This window comes from Micropterus salmoides, unplaced genomic scaffold (genome assembly GCF_014851395.1).
Source record: "Micropterus salmoides isolate LMB-PRFRI ecotype aquatic unplaced genomic scaffold, ASM1485139v1 Ms_hic_scaffold_21, whole genome shotgun sequence".
In the NCBI taxonomy this organism is placed as follows: Eukaryota; Metazoa; Chordata; class Actinopteri; order Centrarchiformes; family Centrarchidae; genus Micropterus; species Micropterus salmoides.
Window position 1 is genome coordinate 8,296,686 of NW_024041262.1, and position 26,399 is coordinate 8,323,084.

The 26,399-nt window shown below is 38.9% G+C and overlaps 1 protein-coding gene across 1 annotated transcript; it reads left to right on the forward strand.

Moving 5' to 3' along the window:
- The first annotated feature begins 2,107 nt into the window (after positions 1–2,107).
- Positions 2,108–25,267, forward strand: frmpd2 (FERM and PDZ domain containing 2). Its single transcript, XM_038736341.1, has 28 exons — positions 2,108–2,258; positions 2,451–2,608; positions 3,130–3,195; positions 3,294–3,473; positions 3,608–3,683; positions 4,952–5,039; positions 5,390–5,546; positions 5,645–5,716; positions 6,424–6,598; positions 7,109–7,244; positions 7,353–7,491; positions 8,072–8,224; positions 8,335–8,520; positions 8,637–8,796; positions 8,982–9,180; positions 9,353–9,453; positions 9,861–9,923; positions 10,359–10,466; positions 10,870–10,986; positions 12,905–13,086; positions 13,315–13,413; positions 13,909–14,002; positions 14,699–14,784; positions 19,322–19,520; positions 22,596–22,810; positions 23,310–23,376; positions 23,462–23,644; positions 24,334–25,267. Exons 1-27 carry the CDS (start codon positions 2,138–2,140, stop codon positions 23,497–23,499), a joined length of 3,435 nt encoding a protein of 1,144 aa, XP_038592269.1. The 5' UTR covers positions 2,108–2,137; the 3' UTR covers positions 23,500–23,644; positions 24,334–25,267.
- Positions 25,268–26,399: the final 1,132 nt, after the last annotated feature.

Consider the following 26,399-nt stretch of genomic DNA (forward strand, 5'->3'; position numbering starts at 1 on the left):
AAGTGTGTTGTGCATAACACTGCTGAAGTGATGAAACACTGCAGACCTCCCTTGAATTTAACATTAAAAGATTGACACTATGGTCCATTACAAATCAATACTGTTTGGCTATTTCAAAAGAAAATGTGTGTAATATTACATCTGGTAAGCCTTAATCTCCTTTGTCTGTTACATATGCATTCAAAGTCTTCTATTTTCCCCTTGGCGACTTTGTCTGTGTCGTTATGCTGCTTATGTTATGAACTACACCACCGTATTTGGAGGTACAGCCTACACTACTACAACTCAATTTGCTACCAACTTATGTCAGTTGTAAGTTGTAAGCCAACTATGGCCAAAACTGTTATCACGATAAAAAAAGTTGATATCATTCAATATCGATAATTATCATGATTTTTATGATTTTTAGTTTACATTTTTAGTTTAAGAAACAAGATGGCTATTGTGTTTTAAACTATTATTTATGGTCAAACGCTTGATGTGAAACAATGGATCACTTTACACATCTGAGGTAGAACATTCAAAACAATTTTAATGATAACCACTTTTTTTAAGTTCAATCTTTTTTCAGTTCTTTTTCTCAACAAAATAAATATCTTAATAGAAAAATTAAGTGCTGATTTATGTGAGATTCAAATTAAAAAAAATCAAACTTGAACATTTATTATAATGTTATTGAGGAAAATTGTGATTATTGGCACATTAAGACACATGCCTTTGGTGTGAGAGACCCGGGTTCTAATCCACTGTGAGACACCAATGTGTCCCTGAGCAAATCAATTAACGCCTCCATATATAACAATTGTAAGTCCCTTTGGATAAAAGCGTCAGCTAAATGTTTTATCGTTATTGTTATAATGCCCAGCCCATAACTCAACCATTGCGAATATCTACTATTTTCATCAGTAGTAAGAGATTTACAAGAACAAGCAAATGAAACCATTACTTATGATCTAAGAATGATACAAGCCCATGTTTTGTTTTACTCAAAAGCTATACTGTCACATTTATTCTTTATTACCTGGTTATGTTAGATTTTGATTCTCTTCTTTAGATAAAGCCTATTTAATCACTATTCATTATACTTATATACTAAACACCAGGCTCAACCGAACATACCGAAAAAATATCCAACATAACAAACAACAAAAAACAAATTGTGTGTGTATTTTTCTCAAGCTTTAAAAACTAAAACTGCAGCTTTCTGTGATCTCATAGTTATTAATATGGTAAAGACAAAATGTGAAACTAGTTTTTGATAGGAAAAGTATAAAAAACAAATAACAGACAGTTAATTTCACTAATCCTTAATCTTATCTGTCCTCAACAATGCCAACTTCTGACCTTAACGTTCACTGAGTCTGACGTACTACTCAGTAGGATTCTAGTCCATTAGGGCAGTCAGTCCGTCTGTTAAGAAATGACGCTATAGGTGACCTTTTATTTAATCAGGGGAAAGCCAATTGAGAGCCAAGCTCTCATTCACAATGGTGCCCTGCTAATACAGACAAAATAAGATACACAAAACAGTGTAAAACCAACCTTCTTAGACAAAACATAAAAATATAGGAGCAGTCATTAATTAAAGCATCGTTAAACAGACGCTTAAAATGTTTCTATCTTAAAGAAGTCCTTAAGCATATTAATATAACAATATTATAACTTTCTGTATTCCGTATTCATAAATTATATATCCACGATAATGCATTTTTGTGAACGATTATGGTATCCCATATTAGTTAAAAGTGATGATAAATAAAATGGTAGCTTATTACAGACAGCTATGTAAAAAGAAAAAAGGCTGTGTTGTTCCCTTAAAGTGGTAAATGATGGCCACCCTACCTTCTCATAGAGGATACAATGATGGGTTCTACACCTGTAATGTCACCTGTACTAAGAGAAACGTGATAAATAGTATCAAGCGATCATTTTTCAACTCCTCCTGTATTGTACCGTAACAGTGTTATTCCTATTAACAGGCATTATTGATTAAAACATTCTGTGATTGAAAGCAGATACATACTGCAGCAATAGCACATTACAGGAACACATAACCTTTTCCCTCATGCATTATACAGCAGTACAGTCTGTTGACCTGCGGCTTTGAGTCTCTGTTGTGTGTGTGTCTCCCAGCAGGATGGGTACATTTGTGACCCTGGCAGAAGTGCTGGAGGCCCGGGGTTCACCACTGGATGAGGATGAGGTCTGGTGTCTGCTGCTTGCCGCCACTGAGGCCTTACTGGACATTTCCCAAAAAGGTAACACCTTACCAGTTCCCATTTCCCCCCCTGTTCCACCTGATATCTGGGTTCAGGGCTCTTTTCTCAGACAAGCATTCAAGAGCATCCAGACGGACTCATTTTGAAACAAAATGCTTACCTTAACAGCGCAAGAGGACGTAATACCAACCCTCTGAGTTGGTAAATGTCACAAGTTTCTGTTCTGTTCAGGTAACATGTGCAGTGTGCTGAGCCCAGGCTCAGTGCTGCTGTCAGCCAATGGGAGTCTGGCCTTCAAGAGCTGTGCCCGCTATGAAGACGTGGCCTCCTTTACAGCTCCCGAGGTCCAGCAGGGTCACGCTGCCTCCACCAGGACTGCAGCCGAAAAGGTCAAAAAGCTCGAACTGGTTGTGAGGACTCCGACTGCAAAATATCATGATGCAGACATGTGGTTCTGAAGCTGGGGGTTGGGACCCTCACTAAAGGTCGCAAGATAAATCTGAGGGGTTATTTGATTATTAACGGATAGGAAAAAATCAAAAACACAAAACTATGTTTATGTTTATTCTACATATTACTGCTGTTTTGTTGTGAAACGCTACTTTTATCACTTCACACTTTTAAAAAGTATTCAAATAAACTATCTCACAGAGAAAAACACTCATAGGTAAAAAAGAACCACAGCATCATAAAATATGACATTTTTTAAATTATCCAACCAATAAACCGTAAATTTTTTTCAGAACCATTTTCGCTTTTTATTTTATCTGTGAGTGCATAGTGCTGTGTTTGTTTTTAGTTAAAAGGCAAAACTTGTTAAGAATCAGGTAATAGCATAACCTCCAAACAAACAGTAGCACTGGACCACAAAAACGGATTCTAAATAATTTCCATGTTCTGCTGTTCTCAGATGGTTGTGTACTCACTGGGGATGACTCTTTATTGGTGCGTTGATTATCATCTACCTCAAAACCAGGTACTTACTTCCCTCTTCTGTCTCTTGCTAAAACTCATTCTTGCGTGTTCTTAGTACTTGCGCATCATCCATCTTTGCTGTCACCTCGTTCCTCCCAGCCGGTCCAGCTGAGTGCAGAGCTGGAGGGTTTGCTGCTGAGCATGTGCGAGGACATGGTGGTCAGGCGGACTGACCTGCTGACGGTGCTAGAAAACTGTGAGCTTCACCACAAGGCCTCAGTGCTGCCTCCTGCTGAACGGCTCATCAGGCAGCTGGTAGAGGATGTCTACAGAAACTCAGTGAGTGTTTTATTTGAGCTCCTTAAATGAGGTCATGTTTGGTTTTAAGTTAGTTTTTGTTGTTGTTGTTGTTGTTTACTGATAGCACCAACTCCCTGCTTGTTTCCTTGAGCTGGACAGTGATGTCTTTGCAGGTTGATCATGTGTCCATGGCTGAAAATGGATCCCACCTAACAGACCGCAGTCAAGCGGTCAGGGAAAGATTACATAGTAAGAAACAGATCTCTTTGTGTCAGATTTAAAGTCCAATTGACACTTGTTTTTTTGTCTGCTACAGCATACATATCTGTAAATTACTTGTCATGTGTCTTCTGTTCTGTTCTGCCACTGTCAGCAGCTAGTTAGCTTAGCTTAGCTTAAAGACAGGAAGCAAGGGGAAACCGCTAAACTGGCTTTGTCCAGATGTGATGAAATTAATAAACATCTCGTTTTATTTCCGTACAAAACTCTAAATGTGTAAATTTGTGAGATTGACAGGTGATGGTTTCCTTTTTTAACTTTTGGCTAACTGCTGGCTGTGGCTTCATGTGCCATTTCTGTAAAATAAATATGTAGCAACTGCCAGCAGCCATTAAATGTCATGTAAAAACTAGAAACAAAGGGAAACAGCTAGCCTAACTCTGTCCACAGCTAATGAAATCTCATTAATTTACACATTTTGACTTTTGTACTGATTTAAAAACCGAGGACCATTGGACAGAGCCAGCCCCAGCCCCGATATTTTGTAGCAAAACGTTTATTTGAACCGAATTGGTGGTGCCTTGAACACCCTGTTGTATATGGAAGCGCACTGCAGTTCACTGCCTTTTTAATAGGGCTGTGTTTATACGCATGTCACTACTGACAGGGTAACACCTTCCGACACACCCACAAAATAAGAGAAAATATACCTCAAAACCCGTTACACATTTTCAAGGAAACATGTCAGTCAACCCCGAAACTGGAGCAAAGCGGAGCAATATGTTTTGAGATTGAACTAGAACAGTCTCGTAAATCTTCACAAATTAATACGTAACTTGAAAAATACATTGAGTGATTTGTATCTCTCTATCTGTATCTGTGCCAGAGTGACTTGTATCTGTAAAAAAAAATGAAGTGCAAGGATGACCAAGCTTTTACAGTATGTGGCGGTAATGCAACATTGACAACATTTACAAATCACTCTACATGTATTTGTGCATTGTGTTTTACCAGTTACGTATCTTGTTTGTCAATACTTATGAGACTGTTCTAATCCCATAATTACCCCCTGCTTACAGCCTTTATGCCTCCCTAAGCTTACTGACTGCTGATTCTAGCTCCATATAGCATACACACAAGAGTAGTATCAATCTTCTCATCGAATTCTCATGAAAAAAACAGAATAAATGAATTTTCCAAAATGTCAGAAAGATGTTTTAGACATTTTACCACACCAAATGTGAAAGCTATAATATAAGCACTTGGACATGAGGATTACATTCCAATTTGTTTTTCAGGTGGCTCTTTTAGTAACTCAACATGGGCGCTGAAGAAGAAGATTTCTAGAACATTCTTCGGAACATCTTATCCATGCGAGGCCGCAGGGTCTGTGTCCAAACATATTTTACACACCTTATAACAGAAGTTTTTAATCACACACTTCACTGTCATAAACCTGTTTACAGGTTTGAAGCACAGTAAGAAGACAGAAAAAAACATGTTGTTTACTTCAAAATAAACTAAATTAAAAGTTTGATCAGTTGCTTAAATGACAAAAACAACGAGGAAAGAGAGACAAGTAAAAAGACAGTGTTGGGAAGACAAAACCCCCAGAGGAGGTTTCTGCCATGAAATGAGTGATGTTTCTTTGAATCATCTTTGATCTTTGATCTTTGTCATGAGTGACAGATCTCACCTCCCCTCAGACTGAGAACGGAAAAACTAATTTTCCCCAGGATTCTCTCGGGAGGTCGACACAGGGAGAGTTACGGCACCTGGCAGCAGCTGAATCACAGCCCCAGCACTCCGTACATGGATGGCAATCGAAACGCCAACTCAAGATCCCTAACACAGTTCGAGTCCACAATGAGTCTGAATGACAAGAAAGCGAAGGTAAGCAAGATTATTATATAATGTTACATTATATAATAATAACATAATATCTTGTGGTGGGGAGTTGATAGTTTCTTTTTCCTTGTCCTCTGTTGCAGGACATGGGTCCTGAGTTTATTAGGATGTTAGATGAGCCGCTGGTTGTCTTGGAGCTGCCTGGATCCATTGTGGTGAGTTCTTGAAAAAAATATATATATTCTGTCATTGTGAGAGTTTGATTATCTCTGCTTCTTGAAACTCTGGAACTTTGTTAACAAACATTTACACAACCCCTAATACAAACAGAATAAAGCACTACTCTGCAACTGCATGGGTAACTTCAAACCCTAAACATATTCAGAAAAGAATTTCCTAAAAATAGTAATACCACAATGTAAAAATACTTTGTTACAAGTAAAAGGCCTGCATTGTAACCTTGTACAACAGCTATACCATGAATATATAAGTACCAAAAGTAAAAGTATTCATTATGCAGAATGGTCCATTTCAGAATAATGCACATGATTTTTTGAATTAGCGATTGTAAGAAAGTAAACAGCAGTCCATCCATCCATCCATCCATCATCAACCGCTTATCCGGCGTACAGTGTTGCAGGAAGTAAACAGCAGTAAGACAGATAAAAAAAAGTCTTATCTAACCTTAACCTATACTAATAGATGATAATTTATTTGATTCATTGATTATATAATGTATCATTATCATTATCTGAATCTACCAAGTCACTAGTAAATGAAGTTACAAAATAAATGTAGGGGTGTAAAAAGCTCTGTAAGTATATTGCCTCTAAGGTCACTCCCATTAGATTTTTAAAAGTATTTGTTTATTATTGTCATTAGTTATTCATTAATCCCTAAATGTCTTTTCTCCATCTCGCAGTCAAAGAAAGGGAAGTCTCCAATCACTCAGAGAGAGCTGAGTGTGGTGATGCCAAATGGTCAGAGCATTCTGGTCAAGTGTGAGGTGAAAACCAGAGGAGGAGACGTCTTCGACATGATTGTGGCTCACTCCAACCTGATGGAACATTTCTACTTTGGCCTTGCTTATTTAGACGGTAAAGAGCTTTGAGGATAACAAGTTAGTGAGCGTGTAGTCACTGGCAGATTGACCTACTGAGACGCTGAAGGAATGACTGCCTGTCTTTCTGAAGGGCTGTCTGAGTTTTCACGCAATGCGTGTGTAGTACAAAGTGGGTTATAATCCAGTTGCCCTTAATTTGAACCCACCTTGGATAACTATGACTTGGATGACATCATGTGTGGTTTATTTGAACACTAGATCATTTTGAGGTCATTTATTCAGGTGTATGTAATTTACATCCTGGTGGGAAAACATGCACACACAGAAATCATAGGGAGATGAACACCTTCAGTTCGACATGCAGTATTTACAGTGAATTACCAGCAAAAACACAAATAATCTACAAACATGAGCATGTAGCCAGGTCAGCAACTTTTTGGTGTGACCACATCTGTTGTATGGGGCTTGTGTCGTGTAGGTAGATTAGAAGTCGTAAATTATTCGTATCATCTCACAATTTTTCCTTGTTCTTTTCTCTGATCAGATAACGAGTTTTTCTTTGTGGACAACGATACCAAGATTTCCAAAGTTGCTCCGGATAGCTGGAAGAAAGTGCCTACAACCACCTTTGTCCTTTTCTTCAGGATCAAATTCTTTGTCAATGACATTTCTCTTCTTTTGTAAGTATTTCTTCGTGTGTTGATACCAAAAAAAACCCTCCAAAAAGACATGAGCATCTCGTGAAGTCGGGTTGAATCCTTTTGAATGTGTGCGGTCTTCTCTATCAGGCACAAACAGACCCGCCACCAGTATTACCTCCAGCTCAGGAGAGACCTTCTGGAAAACAAGCTGTCCTGCCATGAGGAGACTGCTCTGTACCTGGGAGCTCTGGCCCTGCAGACAGAGTGTGGAGACTGCATGCCCGAGGTTGTGAACCACGGATTTGAAGAAAAATTTGTTGTTATAATCACGCTGATGTTGTGGAAACATCAGCATCTAAGGTCCAACTAGAAATTGATTTAAAGGTACCACATACAGCATTTTTAAACATCAACATATTAATGATTCACAGTAAGTGTCATAGAAATGGTGTATGGTATAGTATAATTATTGGAAAGTACACTTGTGCAATTTTCCCTTAAGACAAGACACTACAGTTAAAAACACTGTTTTTAAATGCACTGGTCGACATGTCTTCTTTCAGACTAGTGGCAAGAAAAAGCCTAAAATAGTCTATTTGTCTATTTGCATCTGTAGATTTCCTAAACTCACCAAAAGTTAACATTAGATGGTGCCTCATTTGCATATTTAAACAAACACATCAGAAAACTTGTAATACAAAAAATTTATTGTCATAATGTAAGTAATTAATTGGGAAGTTTCATGGTGATATTAGTTCAAATATTTAAACATTTCACCTTTAAAAAAACTATAGCTTTTTGCATGTATAATTAAGTTTCTACTGCATTCATTGTCTAAATAAAAGCTTTTGATCTGTTGTGTTTAGGTGTACGGTAGGACCTACTACCGCCCTGACCAGTATGTCTCCAAGAGCGTGATGGAGAAACGTGCCCTGCCTTACATACAGGGGGAGCTGCTTCGACTTCACACCAACAACGCTCAGATGCTCGCCGACGAATCAGAGCTTGAGTTTCTCAAGGTAGCAAGATATTTCATAATGGAAATGAATATCTAGTGGTTTGCACCTATACCACTATGACTGCTCTAGTATCATATGAAGTATGGTTACCACTCTATTTATGCCTGTAGGTGTGTCAGCAGTTGCCTGAATACGGCGTGTTGTTCCACCGTGTGATGCGTGAGAAAAAGCCTTTAGAAGGGGAGATTATTCTCGGGGTTTGTGCCAAAGGAGTCATCGTCTATGAGGTTAAAGATGGCTGCCGATCCACTAGTCAGAATTTCCACTGGAGGGAGACAGCTACGATCTCCTCTAATGTGAGTGCAGTCATTCTTTTATCATTTAATCAAATCAAATTTAAATGACAATGAAATTGTTGTAGTGGCATTTGTTATTTTTCTGCACGTCTTATCTTTCCTTTGTGTTCCTGCAGAGGCGTAAATTTGTAGTAGAGTGCCGGGGCAGCAAGAAGAAGTACACCTTCATCACAGAGAGATCCAAGATAGCCAAATATCTGTGTAACCTCTGCTCAGCCCAGCACAAGTTTAACAATGAGATGAACTCTCGCCAGCTCAGCCACAGCCTGGTCTCAGGTCAGTTTCCGACTATTGCCCAAGTTGGCTTTTGAGTTGTGGAACTCGTCAAGGCTTATTGCCATTTTCTGTGGACCTCAGAAGACGTTAGTGAAAAGATGAAACTGAAACCCACTCTGCTGTTTGGTGACTTTTCTTGCTGACCATTTCCACTCCTGTGTGTGTTTCTTTGCGTTCACCTCCAGAGGACAACATCGTGCAGTATGCGGCAGCGTGTCGTGCTCAGAGCAGCCGGCTCAAGTCCATCTCCTGTTCAGAGATGCCACGGGATGACAGCGGTCTGACCACGCCTCAGGACGAGTCCCTGAACAAGCTGTGTGATGACGTCGCAGCCAGGCTCGAGACCCGCATTAAACAGAAGTACCTGTGCCTCAATGAGCAGAAGTACTTTGTTTATCCTCCAAAGCTAGCTCATGCTAATTTCAACCACTTCTTCTTCTGCTTATTCCAAACAAACCACCTCAGCAGACAAATCACTTCCTATTCTCAGAGGACAGAATTGTGTAAGATCAGTCAAGCTCTACTATCACTATCGTTTTCTGTTTTTCTTCTGCAGTACCTGCTCCAGCAGTCAGCGCAGCAGCACTGGCATGCGTTCCCCAGCCTGCTTTCAAAGGAGTGGCTCTGAAGCGCCTTCCGGCTCCCCAGCAGCCAAAGGTATGATCAAACATACTGCTCACGCTTTCTATCTAATGGCAAACATGTGACAGATGTTCTACGTCAAGTCCACCACTCCAACAAAAATTATGTTAGTTGTTAGGAGATTGCCACTAGTTGACCTCTTTACACTTTTTGTGGCCATCAAATGTCCTTCTTTGCCTGCAGATGGGATTTTGTTTCATGAATAATTCAATGTTGACCATAATTGTGGAATGGTGCACTTACAAATATTATATAATATATATATATTATTGCCACCCCACAGTGTGATTTTGATTAAATGTGGACAAATGATGCGTCTTCTTATTGATTTATTGTATATGTTAGGAAGAAGCCAAGTTTTCCTTTTAAATGAGTTGTTGAGTTTTAAATGTGTTATTCTACTTTGTGTCTTACAAAACTAGGGCCACCATCAGAGAGAGAGGTCATATGTGTTTCTTTAAAGAAAGACCCTAAGATTGGCCTCGGTAAGCATCAACAGAGTGTTATTAAGGTATTTTCTGACCCCAAGAAGAATTGGATTCAACTGTTGGATGCTCTTTTTCATTTCATGTACAGCAGACGTGCACTAATCTACCGCCAACAATGGCTATTACTATCATCCCATTACCTTTATTTTCAGTATGTTTAAACTATGTTCTGGTACACATTCATGCTACTGTGTCTGTTTGAATTTGAGTGCCTGTGGTGTTTTCCCATCACAGCACTTTAAAACTTTCCAAGCAGAATACATTGACAAACCTCATAGGATAAATGTTTAAAATGTTTTAGACCATGTAAGTGAATGAATAAATGTTTTAGACCATGTCAGCACACTCACAGTAGGTATGTGAATTGATGAATAAGTCATACACTTACTGAAAGCTGTCTTCTTGACACATCTGTGGGATGTGTTGATACAGGTATAGTGATAGTGGGAGAGGACGCTGTGGGGCATTATGACTTGGGCATCTTTGTTGCTTCCATTGTGCCTGGTGGACCTGCTGATAAGGATGGACGCATCCGACCAGGTGGAGGATTTTATTTTATCCTTATGAAACTAATAAACTTTGTATGTGAATGTTTCCTTTCACATTTAGAAATCAAAATCATTTCAATTTTCCTCCTTAAAAAAGCCATTGATTGGTTCTGTTTAAGTGCTTTCAATTATTTTGCAAGGGTAGGTGTAACCTTTCAAATGTTGGATACCTCATTTTGAAGAACACTGCATGTATGTCCAGTCATCTGGTGATAGGTGTTTTGCTTTTGAATTCACTCAGCATCTTCCTCCATTTTAAGAAAATGGATGCAGGGAATGTGTAGTGCAAAGGTGGACAGTGAGGGCCTTTTGGGTCACACAGAGGTGGTGGGGAGGTCTTCAAATTCCACTGTTACCGGACACCAGCACCATTTCACAGTGACCTTTGCCTGCAGGTGGTCGCCTGATCTCTCTGAACCACATCAGCCTGGAGGGCGTCACCTTCAGTGAGGCAGCAGAGGTCATTCAAAGCTGCCCCGAAGAGGTGCAGCTCATTATCTCACAGCCAAAAGGTGCTTGTGTGTGTGTGTGTGTGTGTGTGTGTGTGTGTGTGTGTGTAATGACCCTGTGGCTTTAACCCCTGCCCTCTTTTGTTTGCGTGTAATGTTAGCGATTTAGTAATTCATCAACATGCAAAAATTAGATTTGTATCTTTCGTTTCGTTTCTTTGTATTGCATAGTGCCTTTTTGTACCTGGGTGTTCTGTTTTGGTCTGTTATATGCAATAATATGTCAAAAATGTGTATATTTATATTACCATCCCACTTTTTTGTCTTCGGGCAGTGTCAGTTTATGTTGACTCATTTTGCTCTTAAGGGCATAAACAAATTCCATCCTCCAACTCTCATCCTACAATGTAAGGCTTCAAGTTCTGATGTTAAAACACATTATGGTCCATCTGTCCTTTCGTTACATTTTCAATGCTAAAACAGCACACGTCACAGTGATGTAGCTACTTGGGCAAGAGTAAAGTTTGTATTCTTTCAGATTCAGATCAATTAAAATACACTTATTTGCATTCTTGCTGAGAGTTAGATTGATACCGCTCTTGTGTCTTTTCGTCACATATGAAGCTATAGCCAGCAGCCGTTAGCTTAGCACAAAGACTGGAAACATTGGGAAACAGCTAGCCTATTAAAAACAACCTACCTGCATCTCTAAAGCCAAGTCCTTATAGGCAAGTCATGCCACTCGTCAGCCATCTTGGTAACGCCTCCAGGCAGTTATAACGGACTAACAAGACCAAGCCCCTATCTGAATGAATGGAGAGAGAGCCATAACTGCATTTTCACTGGTTACAGGACATAAAAACTGATAAATATCGCTGAAAAAATTTGATGACTTTGCCCCAAAATAAGGTGGATCACTATATTTGACCGTCACAACCCAAGCGAAATTACTCGTTTCACTATCAGAATATTATTCATTCGGTTGATAACATTTGAAAAGTCTATAACAGCCGCACATATACAACTTTACCCCCATTCAAGTTAGCAGAGGGATAAACCTGAAGATAGCCTCCTTGGCTGGCAAAAGTCAACACAGTGGACGGGGACACCTGTATGGCCGACGCAGGAGTATAAGCTTAATCAAGCTTAACAGGCTTTCCCTATAGTTTAATTGAGGATTCTTTAAGTGGCATGTCTCCTCTATTAAACATTTCTAGTAAAGCTCACTAAATAAGACATTATATCTAATTAAAAAAAAATCTGTATTATAAAAAGGAAGTGTACAGTAAAAACGCTGTTTTACTGGGGATCATGTGCCTGATTATTTCTTGGTGGGAACCAGTGTAATGTCATGTCTCGTTTGTTTTATCCACACAAAAACAACAACTAGCTTGTTTCCCCCCTTCAGTTTTTATGCTAAGCTTAGCTAACTGGCTACTGACTCTAAGGGAGCAGTATACTACAAAGAAGTGCTTGTCAGAAATCCACATACACACTTTCAGATTACGGGGGTCTGTGTCTGACCATTTACTTTGGGACAGCTTTGCGGAGACGACGAGTCAGGGTTTGACCTTCTATCTCTGGCTATTTTTTTTTTCATTCTCGACACAGCTATTTTAGTCACTTTGACTGCAAACAACTGACACTGAAAATGTGTGGGGTTATTCGCATATTTAAACAATATCACGTCTCCCCTCTCTCAATAACCGCCGGCTTTGAGTGTAGCCGTTCAGAACAGCTATAAAACCATTTGACAGCACACAGTACAGACATGATGTCTGTACAGTAAAGTGAGATATTGATCTACTCATCTATCTCTGGGCAAGAGAGTGAATAAAGGTATTTCCCAAAACTATAAATTCAACACGTTCAAACAAGGAAAACCTGAGATGAATAGTTGGTTACTCTCATGGTGAATGAACATTTTCAAAATGTTCAACTTCAGTATTTTGGGATATAATCTTGTCGTTGTTTTCCACAGTGCCCCTCAGTCCCATCAGTGTGCGCTCTTCCATGTTGAGGAATTACGAGTCCCAGACCATGTTGATGACAGACAGCCGATCAGGAGACGATAGCTTGGATGGGACTGATTCGGTCACGATGACGCGGAAAACCGGCAACAGGCTTCACGTCCCACGAGAAGTACGAGTCCTCAGTGCACAGGTAAAATCATGGTGATGGTATCTTTTTTAATCTGTTAAAGGGTATTTTTCTAGGCTCTACATGGTAAACTAACAGCTTAGCTGCTTAGTTTTTACTTGTGATAATATCTGACCTATTGCCCCTTGTGTACTGCCAATCATCTTTAGGGATGCATGGATCAGTGAGTAGGTGTGAATGCAGTCAGACACATGGTGAAGTGAGCGTTGTTTCTGTCTGCGTTGCTTTCAGGACAGCTGCTCTTCGTCTCCATCTCTAAACTGTGTGGGGCAGGGGGAGATCACTGTGGAGCTCAGAAAGATATCAGGAAGTCTGGGCATCAGCATCTCTGTGAGTTTATGACAAATTTTGTAAAAGATGTCATTGTGAATGGTGGAGCCTGAATGTTACATTACTGTACACTAAACTACTGATGTTGACAGCATATAAAGTTGTCTTAAAAAAGTGTTTTAATAAAAATTCTGGTTGCATCCAAAAACAGTGGTTGTGGTGTCAGTCTGCAAAACTCAGTACCAATCTAATTAATGTGTCTACAATGTAGGAGTTTGATCAAAAACATTAGGTTAAGGAGGGTAATTAATACAGTATCTCATTCTTCAGTCTGCTCCACCCAAATTTAATTAACAGCTGACAAAATTATAGAGAGAGAGAGGTTGGTCCATGCTACCTCACTCACACTGACCACCGCTGCATTATAAAATGTGCTGCAACAAACTGAAATAACAACCTTAGGCAAAACAGGTTATTTGCACATTGTTTTCCCTCCTACTCATCAGTACAGCACCGATATGTTCTGAATGAAAGTTTGTGTCATGAATCATTAAGGGTGGTGTCAACACTAACCTTCGTAATGGAGGAGTCTACATCAGAAGCCTTGTTCCAGGAGGGGCTGCTGAGAGAGACGGACGTGTACATACAGGTATTACAGCTTAATAGCAAATCAAAACAATGCTAAGGCCTTATGTGCTTGTGAAGAATAACCTTTTTAACCTGGTTATGGATCTGTGGGCAGTCATTTGAAGCATCTCCATTGTAGTCATTTATTGCATTTATTGATTTCTTACAACAATGAAGCTCCTTCATACAGATCTGCGTATTTGCTACAGACTCACTCTGCATGGAAAGCTCCAGTAGTTTCCATCAGAGTCGTTTAGCTCTTCTTGAGTGTGATTATTGGATTGCAGGTTTATAGTCCACCCATCTAAAATTAAAAAGTCTGATGGGAACCTAGAAGTTCATATAAAGAAAAGTAAACACAGGCATACAGTACCAATAATGACTAGCATGTTAGACATCACACTCAGATGAAATTGTAAATAGGAAGACAAAGAACACAATGTAGGGTACAAATTATGTTAAGTTGTCTGAATTGCTTTATTGTTAAATCAGAGCACACAGCAAATTACTATATTTAACAGTACCCCCGAACTTAGCTTGTGTGAACCAATGAAGCACTCACTGAAATTCAACACATTTATTATTTCAAGATTGATATTACAATGTGGAAATACAACACAAACACAAACATCTGATGTAGCAATGTAAAGAACTGAAACAAGTAGAGGAGGAAAATATAATTAACCTGTTTATTTGTCCCAAACATTCTCTATTATAGGTGACAGACTGTTGCAGGTGAATGGGATTAGCTTCCGGGGCTTCACCTACAATCAGGCTGTGGAGTGTCTGAGTAAAACTGGGGAGGTAAAGGACAATATGTAGCTGATTATGTTAGCAGCATGGCTAAAAAAACACATTTTAATTTGTCCAATGCTTTGCTTTCAGGTGTACTTTGTGAGTAGCGCTACTTAGCAAATGCTAGCATGCTAACATTTTAAACTAAGATTGTCAACATGGTAAACATTATACCCATTACATGTTAGCATTGTCATTGTAAGCATGTTAGCATGCTGACATTAGCATTTAGCTAAAAGTTCCACTGCGTGTAAGGACAGCCTCACAGGGGCCCTAACATGGCTGGAGATTCTTAAACTGTGTCTAATTTCAGATACTTGTGTTAGTACCAATCGGGAACCTCCCGGTCTGAAAAGTGAAGCTAATGCAGAAGTGCCTTAAACTTGTATTCTTTCCAACGGCCAGCATGGGCAACTCCACTGGTTACAAAAAGATTTCCAGTTCCATAAGAAATAATGTGACCCTACTTCTCACTTGATTTATTCAGTAAACACTTTCCTAATGAGTTTATGGTCTCAATCGCTAGTATTAAGTCTTCTTCAATCCAACATAATGTTCATTTAGTAAATGATGGTCCCATTTAGAGGAAAATTAACATTAAAGCAGGGGATAATTTAGCGGGACTACTTGTTTTTGACAAGTCACAACCACGGCGACATGTCAATCAGGCGAGAATGACTTCATTCCACTTCACTGTGTACATTGACCAGCGCTGTTGAAATAGTTAATCAGGAGTTGGTTGTTCATTTTTCCAGTAAGTACGTTTTGTTTTAAGCCTGTTTTGCGTTAGCCAAAATTAGCATCCTGGTGTAACTCACAACTAATGTAAATTACGGATGCACCTTGCTAACCAAGCTAGCTAGCGCCACCGTCTCGTCCCAATATCGTCGCATCTGGTGCCTGGTAACAAAAAATCTAAATGGCAAAGGCCAAAATGCCAAATTCGAGGCTTTAAAACAGCAGTCCACAAACCAATATGTGACGTCACGCTGACTACGTCTACTTCTATTATACAGTCACATACATGTACTACACTGTGTACACTATGTACTTACTTTCGTAGTGCATGAATATCAACAGGGTGTTGACTGTGCAGTGTGCCCATTTCAGAGTATTGTCTTCAACATTTGACTGCAATTGCCGCCTGCCAAAACATATGCCAGCTTGTTTGCCTATTTGACTTCAATTAAATTTGATTAAAAATGAATAACAATAACATACTTTTTACTTGCGTTTGTGTGCAACTGTCACCGCTGCAGCTTCCTTGGCCGCCATTTTCACAAGTTTTTTTGCTCTGTAGCCAAGGTGGCAGCCATTAAAGGTGAGAAGTGTCCAGCTTTTTGACTGTGGAAGTGTCAGTGCCAAATCCGTACTGTCTGCCGGATCGGTTCTGTACATGGGCAAAAGTGCTTCTGTCAGTCAAAGAAGGTTACTGCAAATCAGAGAAACGCAAGCAGAGAAACGTACAGAGATAACGTGGATTCGTCTACTGCAACAAGAGAAAGATACATTGCACACAATTTCTATAGATCACACTACATTACAACATACAAAAAACTAAACTTATTTTGGCCTCAACATTACATACACAGGGAACTTTAACATGGCTGTGAAAGATGTGAGGGACAAAGCAAGGAGAGCTTTCTATGCAATGAAAATAATTAAAATCTATATTCCAATTGACATCTGGCTTAAAATTTTCCAATTTGTACTACAGCCAATAATTCTATATGGTAGCGAAATTTGGGGGCCAAAACTTAATAATGAATTTGACAAATGGGACAAAGCAATCATAGAATCTTTCCATACCGAGTTCTGTAAGAGCATAATGCAGGTGCAGAGAAAAACACCAAGTAACCTGTGCAGAGCAGAGCTCGGCCAATACCCCCTCTTACTAAAAATACAGAAAAGATCAATTAAATTTTACAATCATTTAAAATCAGTTAACCCCCGGACAAACCATCACAAAGCCCTAACATGCCAGGAGCTGAAACCAGAGAAGAGTCCCCTAAGCCAGCTGGTCCTGAAGCTCTCTGCAGTAACAAGTCCCCAACAGCCTCAGGACAGCAACACCAACTCAAACAGACCAAACCAAATTATCAACAAGCAGAAAAAAAAAAATTGAATACTGGAAAGAAACGACAAAGTAAATTACAATGTTCTCTGATCTGATCCTAAAAAGAGAATTCACACTGGCAAATTACCTGAGCACAATAAAATGTCCTAAACTAAGAAAAATGTTGACAACATACAGACTGAGTGAACACAGCCTGGCCATAGAAAAGGGTCACCACAGACAGAGCTAGCTACCACAAGAGGAGACTCTGCTCCCAGTGTGACAGAGGACAGGTTGAGACAGAACTGCACTTTCTAACCTCATGCCCTAAATATAAAACACTAAGACAAAAAAAATTTGCTACCATTTCCCAAATATACCCAAAATAAGTCTGGAAACTCAGACTGATAAATAATTTTACAAATTTTCAAATTCTTATTATTTTTATTGTTTGATATTTTAGTAATTGTTTTGTTTTTACATTTGACACTGATTTATTTTTATTTATTTATTTATTATTTAATTTTACAATTATCAATTATAATCAATTAATATATTTTTTTATTCTTTGTCTATTAATATACACACACACACACATATGCTTTAATTACTTATGGACAAATGTATGGGGTTGATTGTTCTTATGTAGTTTCTATGATGCTTTGGCAATATTGTTGTTATACATTCATGCCAATAAAGCTAATTAAATTGAATTGAAAAGATACCGACATGCAAGGGTAATGGCGTCACTTTGTGTTAAAAAGTGGTGGGGACATAAGGGCTCAGTTTAGGGATGTGAAGAGACACTTAGCTGGCAAGATATCACGATAAACAATATTATGTTCACGAAAACTAAACAAAAAGATCCTTAAACAGTGTTTTAACATATCCTTAATGCCAAGATATATGAGCTGGGTGTCTGGGGGGACCTCTCGCAGGAAATTTTGATTATGAAACACTTCATTTTCTTCAACAATTTATGGTGGAAATGTTTTTATTTATGTAAAAGGAAACACAAAATTCAGGAAGCATTTGACATTTTAAAATATATAAATATAACAGAATCTAAGTCAGTGCAGCTCTCAGTCATTCTGTGTTGCTTTCAGATCTGTTTCTCCAGTAGATCGACTTTTCATGTAATATCATCCCTGCTGAGGCAACACACATGCAGGCATGATTTAGTCTTCCCTCCTCTTTTGTCATTTTCGAAGGGAGAGAACGGAAAACTTGGCCAAAAAGAAACTGTGACAAGAAGTTGTTAAAGTTAGGTTACTGGTTGTTTTTTTTTAGCTTAAGTTACTTTTTTGTTTTGGACATTGCACATTTGTTTCTTCTATATTTTAATTGCATTGCATGTTTTCTTAATGTGCAAATAAACATTTCTAAAGGTATTTTCATTTGTTATTTAACTACAAGCTATATTTCAGAATTTTTTTAAAACAAATTATGTTTTTAAAAAGTGATGGGGACAAAATCAGCCATTTCAAAAAGTGGTGGGTACATGTCCCCAGCGTCTCCAAATAAATAAAACGGGTGGCCTAAATGCTCTCTTTGCAATGACCGACAGCCCGCCCACACATCTCATCGGATCTGCACAAATCAACAGCGAATTTTGCCGAAAGGTGAGGGGTTTGCATGCCTGTAATATACACCAGAGTCCATTTGGTATACTACTAATTATGATTTACACCAGGGTCAATATGAAAACTACTATAGTTTGCCAAATATTATGTATTATAATATATTAAAATATAGACCCCAAATATTTTCTCATCAAATCCGCACAAATCACGTAGGTGACCCATTTTGGTTTCAAAACGGCAAATTTTGCTGAAAGGTGAGGAGTTTGCATGCCTGTAATATACACCAGAGTCCATTTGGTATACTACTAATTATGATTTACACCAGGGTCAATATGAAAACTACTATAGTTTGCCAAATATTATGTATTATAATATATTAAAATATAGACCCCAAATATTTTCTCATCAAATCCGCACAAATCACGTAGGTGACCCATTTTGGTTTCAAAACGGCAAATTTTGCTGAAAGGTGAGGAGTTTGCATGCCTGTAATATACACCAGAGTCCATTTGGTATACTACTAATTATGATTTACACCAGGGTCAATATGAAAACTACTATAGTTTGCCAAATATTATGTATTATATATATATATTAAAATATAGACCCCAAATATTTTCTCATCAAATCCGCACAAATCACGTAGGTGACCCATTTTGGTTTCAAAACGGCAAATTTTGCTGAAAGGTAAGGAGTTTGCATGCCTGAGATAGAGATCTGGCAGGCAGCAGGGATTTGGAACCTACAACAAGTACACCGTTCGGGTAGCCTTATGGTGCGCTTGCATTCCACTCTCATTCTTCTTCTCCCCTTTCATGCGGTTTTCTTGTCCTCTCCCTCTCCTTCCTAAAAGTTTTATCTCATTTGTGTTCCTCTCAATTACATTATTCCCTCTTTTCTCCTCTAGGTGGTAAACCTGGTTTTAGAGAGGGACTTGATGAGCCTACCCAGGGTTTCTCTCAGTGCAGACACCAGCAGCAGCAGTGTTTCCAATCAAAGCATCAGTCCAGCTACCAGCCCACTAAGGATCAACAGCCACTCGACCATCAGTACTCCTGCAAACACGATTTCTGACCGGCCTAGGGACTACAGCTTTGTCAATGATGGTAGGAAAACTCAGCATAGGTTTACACCAATGGACTTGAACTAAAATGCATAAAAGTGCTCCAACAAGCTAAGAAAGGCCAGGATGTCTTTCTGGGAACTGCTCAGAAAAAAATTGCAGAGCATTTGTGCTTTTGCATTCTTTCCATAATAAATACAATTTTGCCAATAGATCGATCTGCAGTTCTCTAAGAGAAACAGAACATTATGTCTCAAAACTTTTCTGAGGAAGAACCTGCGTGAAGTACTCTTAAGCTGTTTTGTGCTTCAATAGTCAATCATGCTAGTCTGGCTGCTTCAAGGCAAACTTTCACACACTTCCTTCTCTTCATCCTGATCTTCATTATTGACCCTGACCTTTTTCCTCTTCTTATCCAACTGGCCTCACCTAATTCTTCGGTCTGTCCTTCTATATCTGGCAGGCATCACAGACAGGATGATCCTGTTTTAATACAGAGTCAATGGTGTCCCTTTTAGAAGTTATCATCTTGGCAACCATTAACCGAAGACATCTGATGGCAAAATAGCCAATGTCCATTGACATCTAAACCTTCAAAATGTCCCTCCTACCCATTTCTGTACAGACCTGTATTGCTGCTCATTGTATGTACCTTTATGTATATATCTGTCACTGAATAAAGTTACTGAACTGAATTTTTAATTCTATCAAAATGGTTTTATAAGTGATAAATTTTTCTGTTGCCTTTCATCATGTCTACAGAAGGCTGACGAGGACATGCAAGTAATACTTCTTTTATATTGAAATAACAAGCCTTTATTTCCAGTGATGAAAAAAATACTATTCTGTGATCAAGAGAATCTGTTCTGACCATATTTGAGTTGACACCTATGGTTGACACATTTGTATTTGAAATCAAAAGAACTTTTAAAATCCGAACCGAAAAAATAACTCCTGAATGAATCCAACTGTTGCAAAAACTATAGTCTGCTTTAAGGAAAAGTTTTTAATTTTGGGAAATGTTTTTCTTGTTGAGGGTACATGAAAATACTGATACGACTCTCATATCTGTGTGGTAAATATACAGCTACAACCAGCAGGGGGTTAGCTTAGTTTTGCACAAAGGCTGAAAACCGGCTCTGTCCAAAGGTAACAAAATCCGCCTACTAAAACCTCTAAAGATCACGTATAAACTCGTAATATCTTCTTCTTATCTTTCTTTAATTTTTTTTACCGGTGGACAGAGCCAGGCTAGCTGTTTTAGCATGTTTCCAGTCTTTATGCTAACCAGCTGTTTGCTGTAGCGTTATATTTTATGAGATATTACAGAGGTAGCCCTAAGCAAGAATGGGTATGGGAATATATATTTTGGATAGTCCGTCTAGAAATAGTTTATAGAGAATTTGTAACAATTGTTTTACTTTGTCTGTAGATGTTTAACAGATTATCAGTAGAGTTCACATGACAATTCATGAGCATACCCTTGACAAGATGGGTCATTTTGTGCCGAAACCTAATCAAACCTAGAAAACGGTTTTATTTGTGAAACAGTTGAATTGTTGACTCTCAACCAGTATGCTATTGAAATGTTACAAATACTCTAATACTCTGTAGTCAGACAATCCAAAAGAAGTGTATTCTGTATTTCCCAAAATGACAAACTATTGTTTTTTTTAATTACTGAAAGTAATGTGTGAAATGTAGAACAAAGAAAAACTGTCCGTCCTTTCTAGTATACCTGCACCAGATTGAAGCGACGCCTGCAAGCTAGTTCAGACAGACGACTATTGTCTGCTGCAACTGACATAACCTTCTCAGTGAAACATGCTGCATGTCCAACACAAGACCCAACCTTGCACCATATCATCCACCTGTAGGTTCTGAATCTTATTTTCCCTGTCAGAAAGTTACTATTGTCACTCCCCCATCCCAGTGACCCTGCCTTGTATTGCTCTTGGCTAGTAGAACGCAGTTGTTAGTTTTACACAGGGGTTAATTCTCTTATGGCTCTTACTAGTATCTATGGTCACTTGTAGATCTCTTACTGTATTGATGCTTTATTGATGCTTAGTATGTTATTCCTCAAATTTAAGTCGCTTTGGATAAAAGTGTCTGCCATATGAGTACATGTAAATTGAGACAGCAGCCTACAACACCCCCCCAGCCTACGACAGAAATACACTCATCAGTGTCGGAAAAGGAAGGGATTTGATTAGGTGCAGCAGACCTTGAGACGATCACTGCCTGCGGCATCTTCTGACCACCTTGCCAGACCAAACACCACCGCAAGCAGTGCAGTCTTCCTGCGAAAAGCTAAACAAATTTCAGAGAGAGATTTTGATTATGCACTCAGAGAGTATTTTGCTAGTGATAACATTAGTACGCCGCCACAACACCAGCCGATAAAGCAACCTGCAGGCTAGCCAATCTACCAGCAGATCAGCCCCATGAGTCTGGATGAATTAGCTTATGTTTTACACTCAAGGCTCAAGCTTCATTAGCTAGCTTTCTCTGTGTTAGCAAGCAAGCTAACGTTTGCTAACATTAGCCAGCTAAAACTACAATATCCCAATATGTTTCACATGCTTTGCAGTAATGTTAGTTTTGACTTTGGACTTTTGAACTGTGTTGGACTGTGTTATTGGCAGTGCCAGTAGTTTGTTGTTGTTAGTTGACTCAGTTTCTAAGCTAACATTAGCTAGTGTTGCACACTGTTGAGGCTGTAGGGGAGTGGACGAGAAAGCACTCGGGAGTGCGCATAAACGTCACACCCTCTGGCAACCAAGAAAGTCAGGGAAGTTCTCCTTTTTAATTTGCATTACAATCTGTTCACACATTGGCAATACAAGGTTATTGATACATGTAAATTGCTTCACGTTCTTACCTATGGCACCTTTAAGTTTCAGTCTCAACAAGACAAAAAAAAATTTTAATAAAAAATTTAAAAAAATAAACATTGTCCAATGAATTTTCTAAAATAAAAAAGATGATGAGCTCTATCTTTTCTCTTCCCTTCCCTCTGTTCACCCTTCCACTTCCAATTCCTTTTCATCCCTGATCGTTTTTCACCTCATCATTATTCCGTTACTGCCTCCGTCTTCCTCCTCCAAATCCTCAGACAACACCCAGGAAGTGACTCTAACTAAGAGTGCCAACGGCCTGGGCTTCAGCTTCATAATGTGCGAGCTGGATCCCCCAACTCAGGACTTCAGCAGGCTGGTCCGAATAAAGCAGCTTTTCCCCGGCCAGCCAGCTCAGCAGTGCGGCAGGATCCAGGAGGGAGACGTCATGTTGGCCATCAATGGGCAGTCACTGAAGGAGCTATCCTATCCAGTATGTGCAGATTTCAAATTAAGTTTTTTTTTCCATTTGTGTTTACTAATCTTATCAGTAACCCTTGATTTGCTTGATGTGATGGGACTTTTCTTTAATTTACTTTGCATGATGATGATGTTGTTATTGCCCTTTCATTAAAATCATATTGTCGTCTATCTCTAATATGATGCATTTTATGGCTACATGTAATTTTTGCAGGGTAGATCAGCACGGCACTGGATCTATATGACGAGCCTTTAACCAAAGCCGGTTCAATAGTCTGACCATATTGCACATAAATATGCAGGCATAAATATTAATTTGACTATTGTGGGTTATTTTTCTCTCATGTGATGGTCTAAAATGTTGTTTTAATAGGATAGGTTTCTTCACCCTGACAGGAAATACTGATACACCTTTTTGTAGTTACGTGGCATGGAATTGATACTTTTTAAAATTATTGAAGATCTGCAGCGTCATTATCATATATTATAAAAGTTCTCTATTCTTTCTGTAGAAGGTGCTAAAGCTGTTCAAGACTTCACCACATGAGGTTCGACTGACTCTCTGTCGGCCTGCACCAGGTACACACACATACACTAACATTCAGATGTACACATTTGCACCCATCAAACCTAATGTCCTCACCTGTTTGTCTGTTTTCTGTAGGGATCCTTCCTTCCATTGATCAGTTTACTGGGACATGAGTGATGTTGCAGTGTTACACAGCAACACTGTGCTCTCTGATCAGTCAGGAAGTGGTGATGGAGACTGAGGACAGAATGAACACTACGGGTGTTCTGATCAATGCATTAAGCTGATTTTATCGATGACCTACAAAGCTGCAGAAAGGTCAGTGATCTTTCAAAGTATGACAGGATGATCTGACACGTCATGACCTTCTTCATTATTATTATTATTATTATTGACAGTCCTGAAGCTGTTGCTAAACCAAATCTTCTTATGTGCCATCAAGAGTGAGGACTCTCCAGGGGTTTTACATAAACAAAAAAGCTGTTGATTTTACTGAGTATTTGATAAATTTTTTGAAGAAATGTGCAATATGATCATATATCAATAGCAATGGCTCTTTTCGTGGCTGGTTATGCCTTGTTGGTTCATGGCAATGCTTCACAGGATCATATCAAATTCAAGGGCAGAGAGAAATTCTGCTGACATGAACTTTTACATGATCTCAACAATCTTTCGTCTAAACCCAACCACTTTCTAAATTAAATCTAAAGCCTTGGATCCAAACATTTTTTAATCTAATGTCTTTTCAACATATCGGGACAAAGAACCTCTACTTCTAAACCCAGTTTGATCCATGATTATGTGAAACCACAAGCAACCCTGACCAACTTTTAGTGCCTGTTCCTCTTGTAGCCACAAGGTGGCAGCATAGTGCTGCAAGTGACAACGCTTGTCCTCTTTGTACTGTAAACAGTAATCATCCCTGCTGCAGGTCTCACTTCTCAGTTAAGAGCATTTCATGAAAACACTAGGGAAGCTAATTGCGTGATTTTTTTGCTCCTCCACAGGAAATCCAGAAGAGTCATTTTGTTGACACCAACAGAAGAAGCCGTAAAATAATCATTGGTATACATTTTGTTGAGAATATGTTGCATCTTGAAATCACTAAGAAAATGGTGAACTGTACGTTTTCTGTGTGTTGGAAACTTCTGCTTTTGACCCCCCCCCCCCCCCCCAAGTTAATTCAAGTTCACTGTTCAGAAATACAATGAATACAAACCCTCATTTTCCCACAAATACAAAAGCTATTAAACTGAGTTTGACCTAATATGGATGATCCACCCCCAAACACTCATTTAGTATCCTGACAAACCGGGTAGTATGTGCACACTCACACACACACACCTCCCTGGGTGAGGAGCCAGTAATGGCCCCTCGTAAATAAGGGTTCCTGTATTTCAGTGAAACCCAGTAGTGCATCTGGATCCCATCAGAGCTCGTGTTCCCTTTGCAAATGATCCCAAATGTTTCTAATTATGCCAGTGGAGTCGGCACGAGGCTGTGTGAGCGCTTGTGTGTGTTTCCGTGTTCGTGTAATCGCCCTGACGGACACGCACACCCGTACACTGGCCTCTGTTTATTCATGAACAGAGTAACAGAGATGGACAGCGTGGTCTTGACCTCTACAGCCTTTCACATAGGACACTGCATGTGGTGATGACTGATGAGTGAAAGATGGGGTGGAGATGGTGGTGGCTCGTGGAATGTGCAAAGAAATTTAAAATATAAAATCAAACAACTATATGTGGAGCATATGAAGTGAGAGAAAGCTTTTGTTGAAATCCATAGTTGTACAGGACCTTCCTTACATTTGGATTCAGGACATTTACATATTGTAAGACAAGCACTCGGTATGTAAGACCTGCATCATGTTAAATATATGTAAATTGTTTGAATTTCATCCAATTTTGAATACAAACCAAGTAAATGTGACTGTTTGCACTTGCATTGTGTTGTTACAACTTGTAGGTGCGTGACTGCACACACCAGGGAACATTTTATTAAGCGCTACCAGAGTATTTACGGTGGACTTTTTCTATGGTACTTCACCGTAGACGAATATGCTGGAATTGAGCCACTGTTAACTATGCCAAGTGCTGTGTGCGACTGTAATGGAGGGCAACAAAAAACATGATTTTGTGGGAAAAACTTACCAGGGTAGCTTTTTCAGAGGCAGGTCATTTTATCACTTTCCTCTTGTCCTGTGGATAATTTTTGAAAAGTGTACAGGAGCCGCGTGTTCACACCACACACTACCACATTTTGATTTGATTTGTGTGATTGTTTGTGTAGAGAAAGAAACTAATAAAATGTTAATGTAAAATTTCTGTTTGTTTACAGTGTAGGTTCACTGGGTGTATATATATAAAGAGAGTATATTTATTAATGTAAAATAATTTCTATATGGTCTACATTTAATGTAGACAGCATTTAATTCTGTGCTGTGCAGACATATCTTACTGCAGTGTGGGACTAATATTTATTAGAACAAATATAGTGCCATTATTTACATTATTACAACTTTCTATAGATATGTAGTAGATATTTTAATATTACAATACCAGATAGATTTTTTAATTTCGATTTTTAATATAGTCAATATATTAAGGTTGACAGTGACCAATCTGTACACAAGCTTTTAGATGTTAAATTTTATTAGATGTAGATCTCTTTGTCTAGACAAACACAAACACGATCAAAATTTGGTAGTACGTCATGAACACACTATGAACACTTAACAGCCAATCATAGTGTGTTACATCATCTGTAAATGAAGGACTCAGCCGAGCAGAGTAGATCTACAGGCAGAGCTTATATGGTACCTACACCGGTTCCCTTACAGTCAAAATGACTGCAGACATAAAAATAAAACAAAAACTTGGATTTATTCATTTCGTAATCTCGTGCCTAACTTTAGTGGATCATAACATACTGGAGCCCGGTCTCATCTTAGGGAGTAAAATACAGATGCTTTAAGAAAGCCTGACAAAGTACCCTTCAGCGTCAGTGTGAGATGATAAGGGTTTTTCAAGTAACTCCAATGCAACCCATCAGCCTTAACATAATTTGCTTA

Excerpts from the sequence above, each read along its gene's own strand:
- frmpd2 (XM_038736341.1), top strand. The coding sequence starts at position 2,138 with ATGGGTACATTTGTGACCCTGGCAGAAGTGCTGGAGGCCCGGGGTTCA. Across the intron at positions 5,547-5,644 it reads TGAATGACAAGAAAGCGAAG|GACATGGGTCCTGAGTTTAT; the intron begins GTAAGCAAGATT and ends CCTCTGTTGCAG. Across the intron at positions 13,087-13,314 it reads TACGAGTCCTCAGTGCACAG|GACAGCTGCTCTTCGTCTCC; the intron begins GTAAAATCATGG and ends CGTTGCTTTCAG.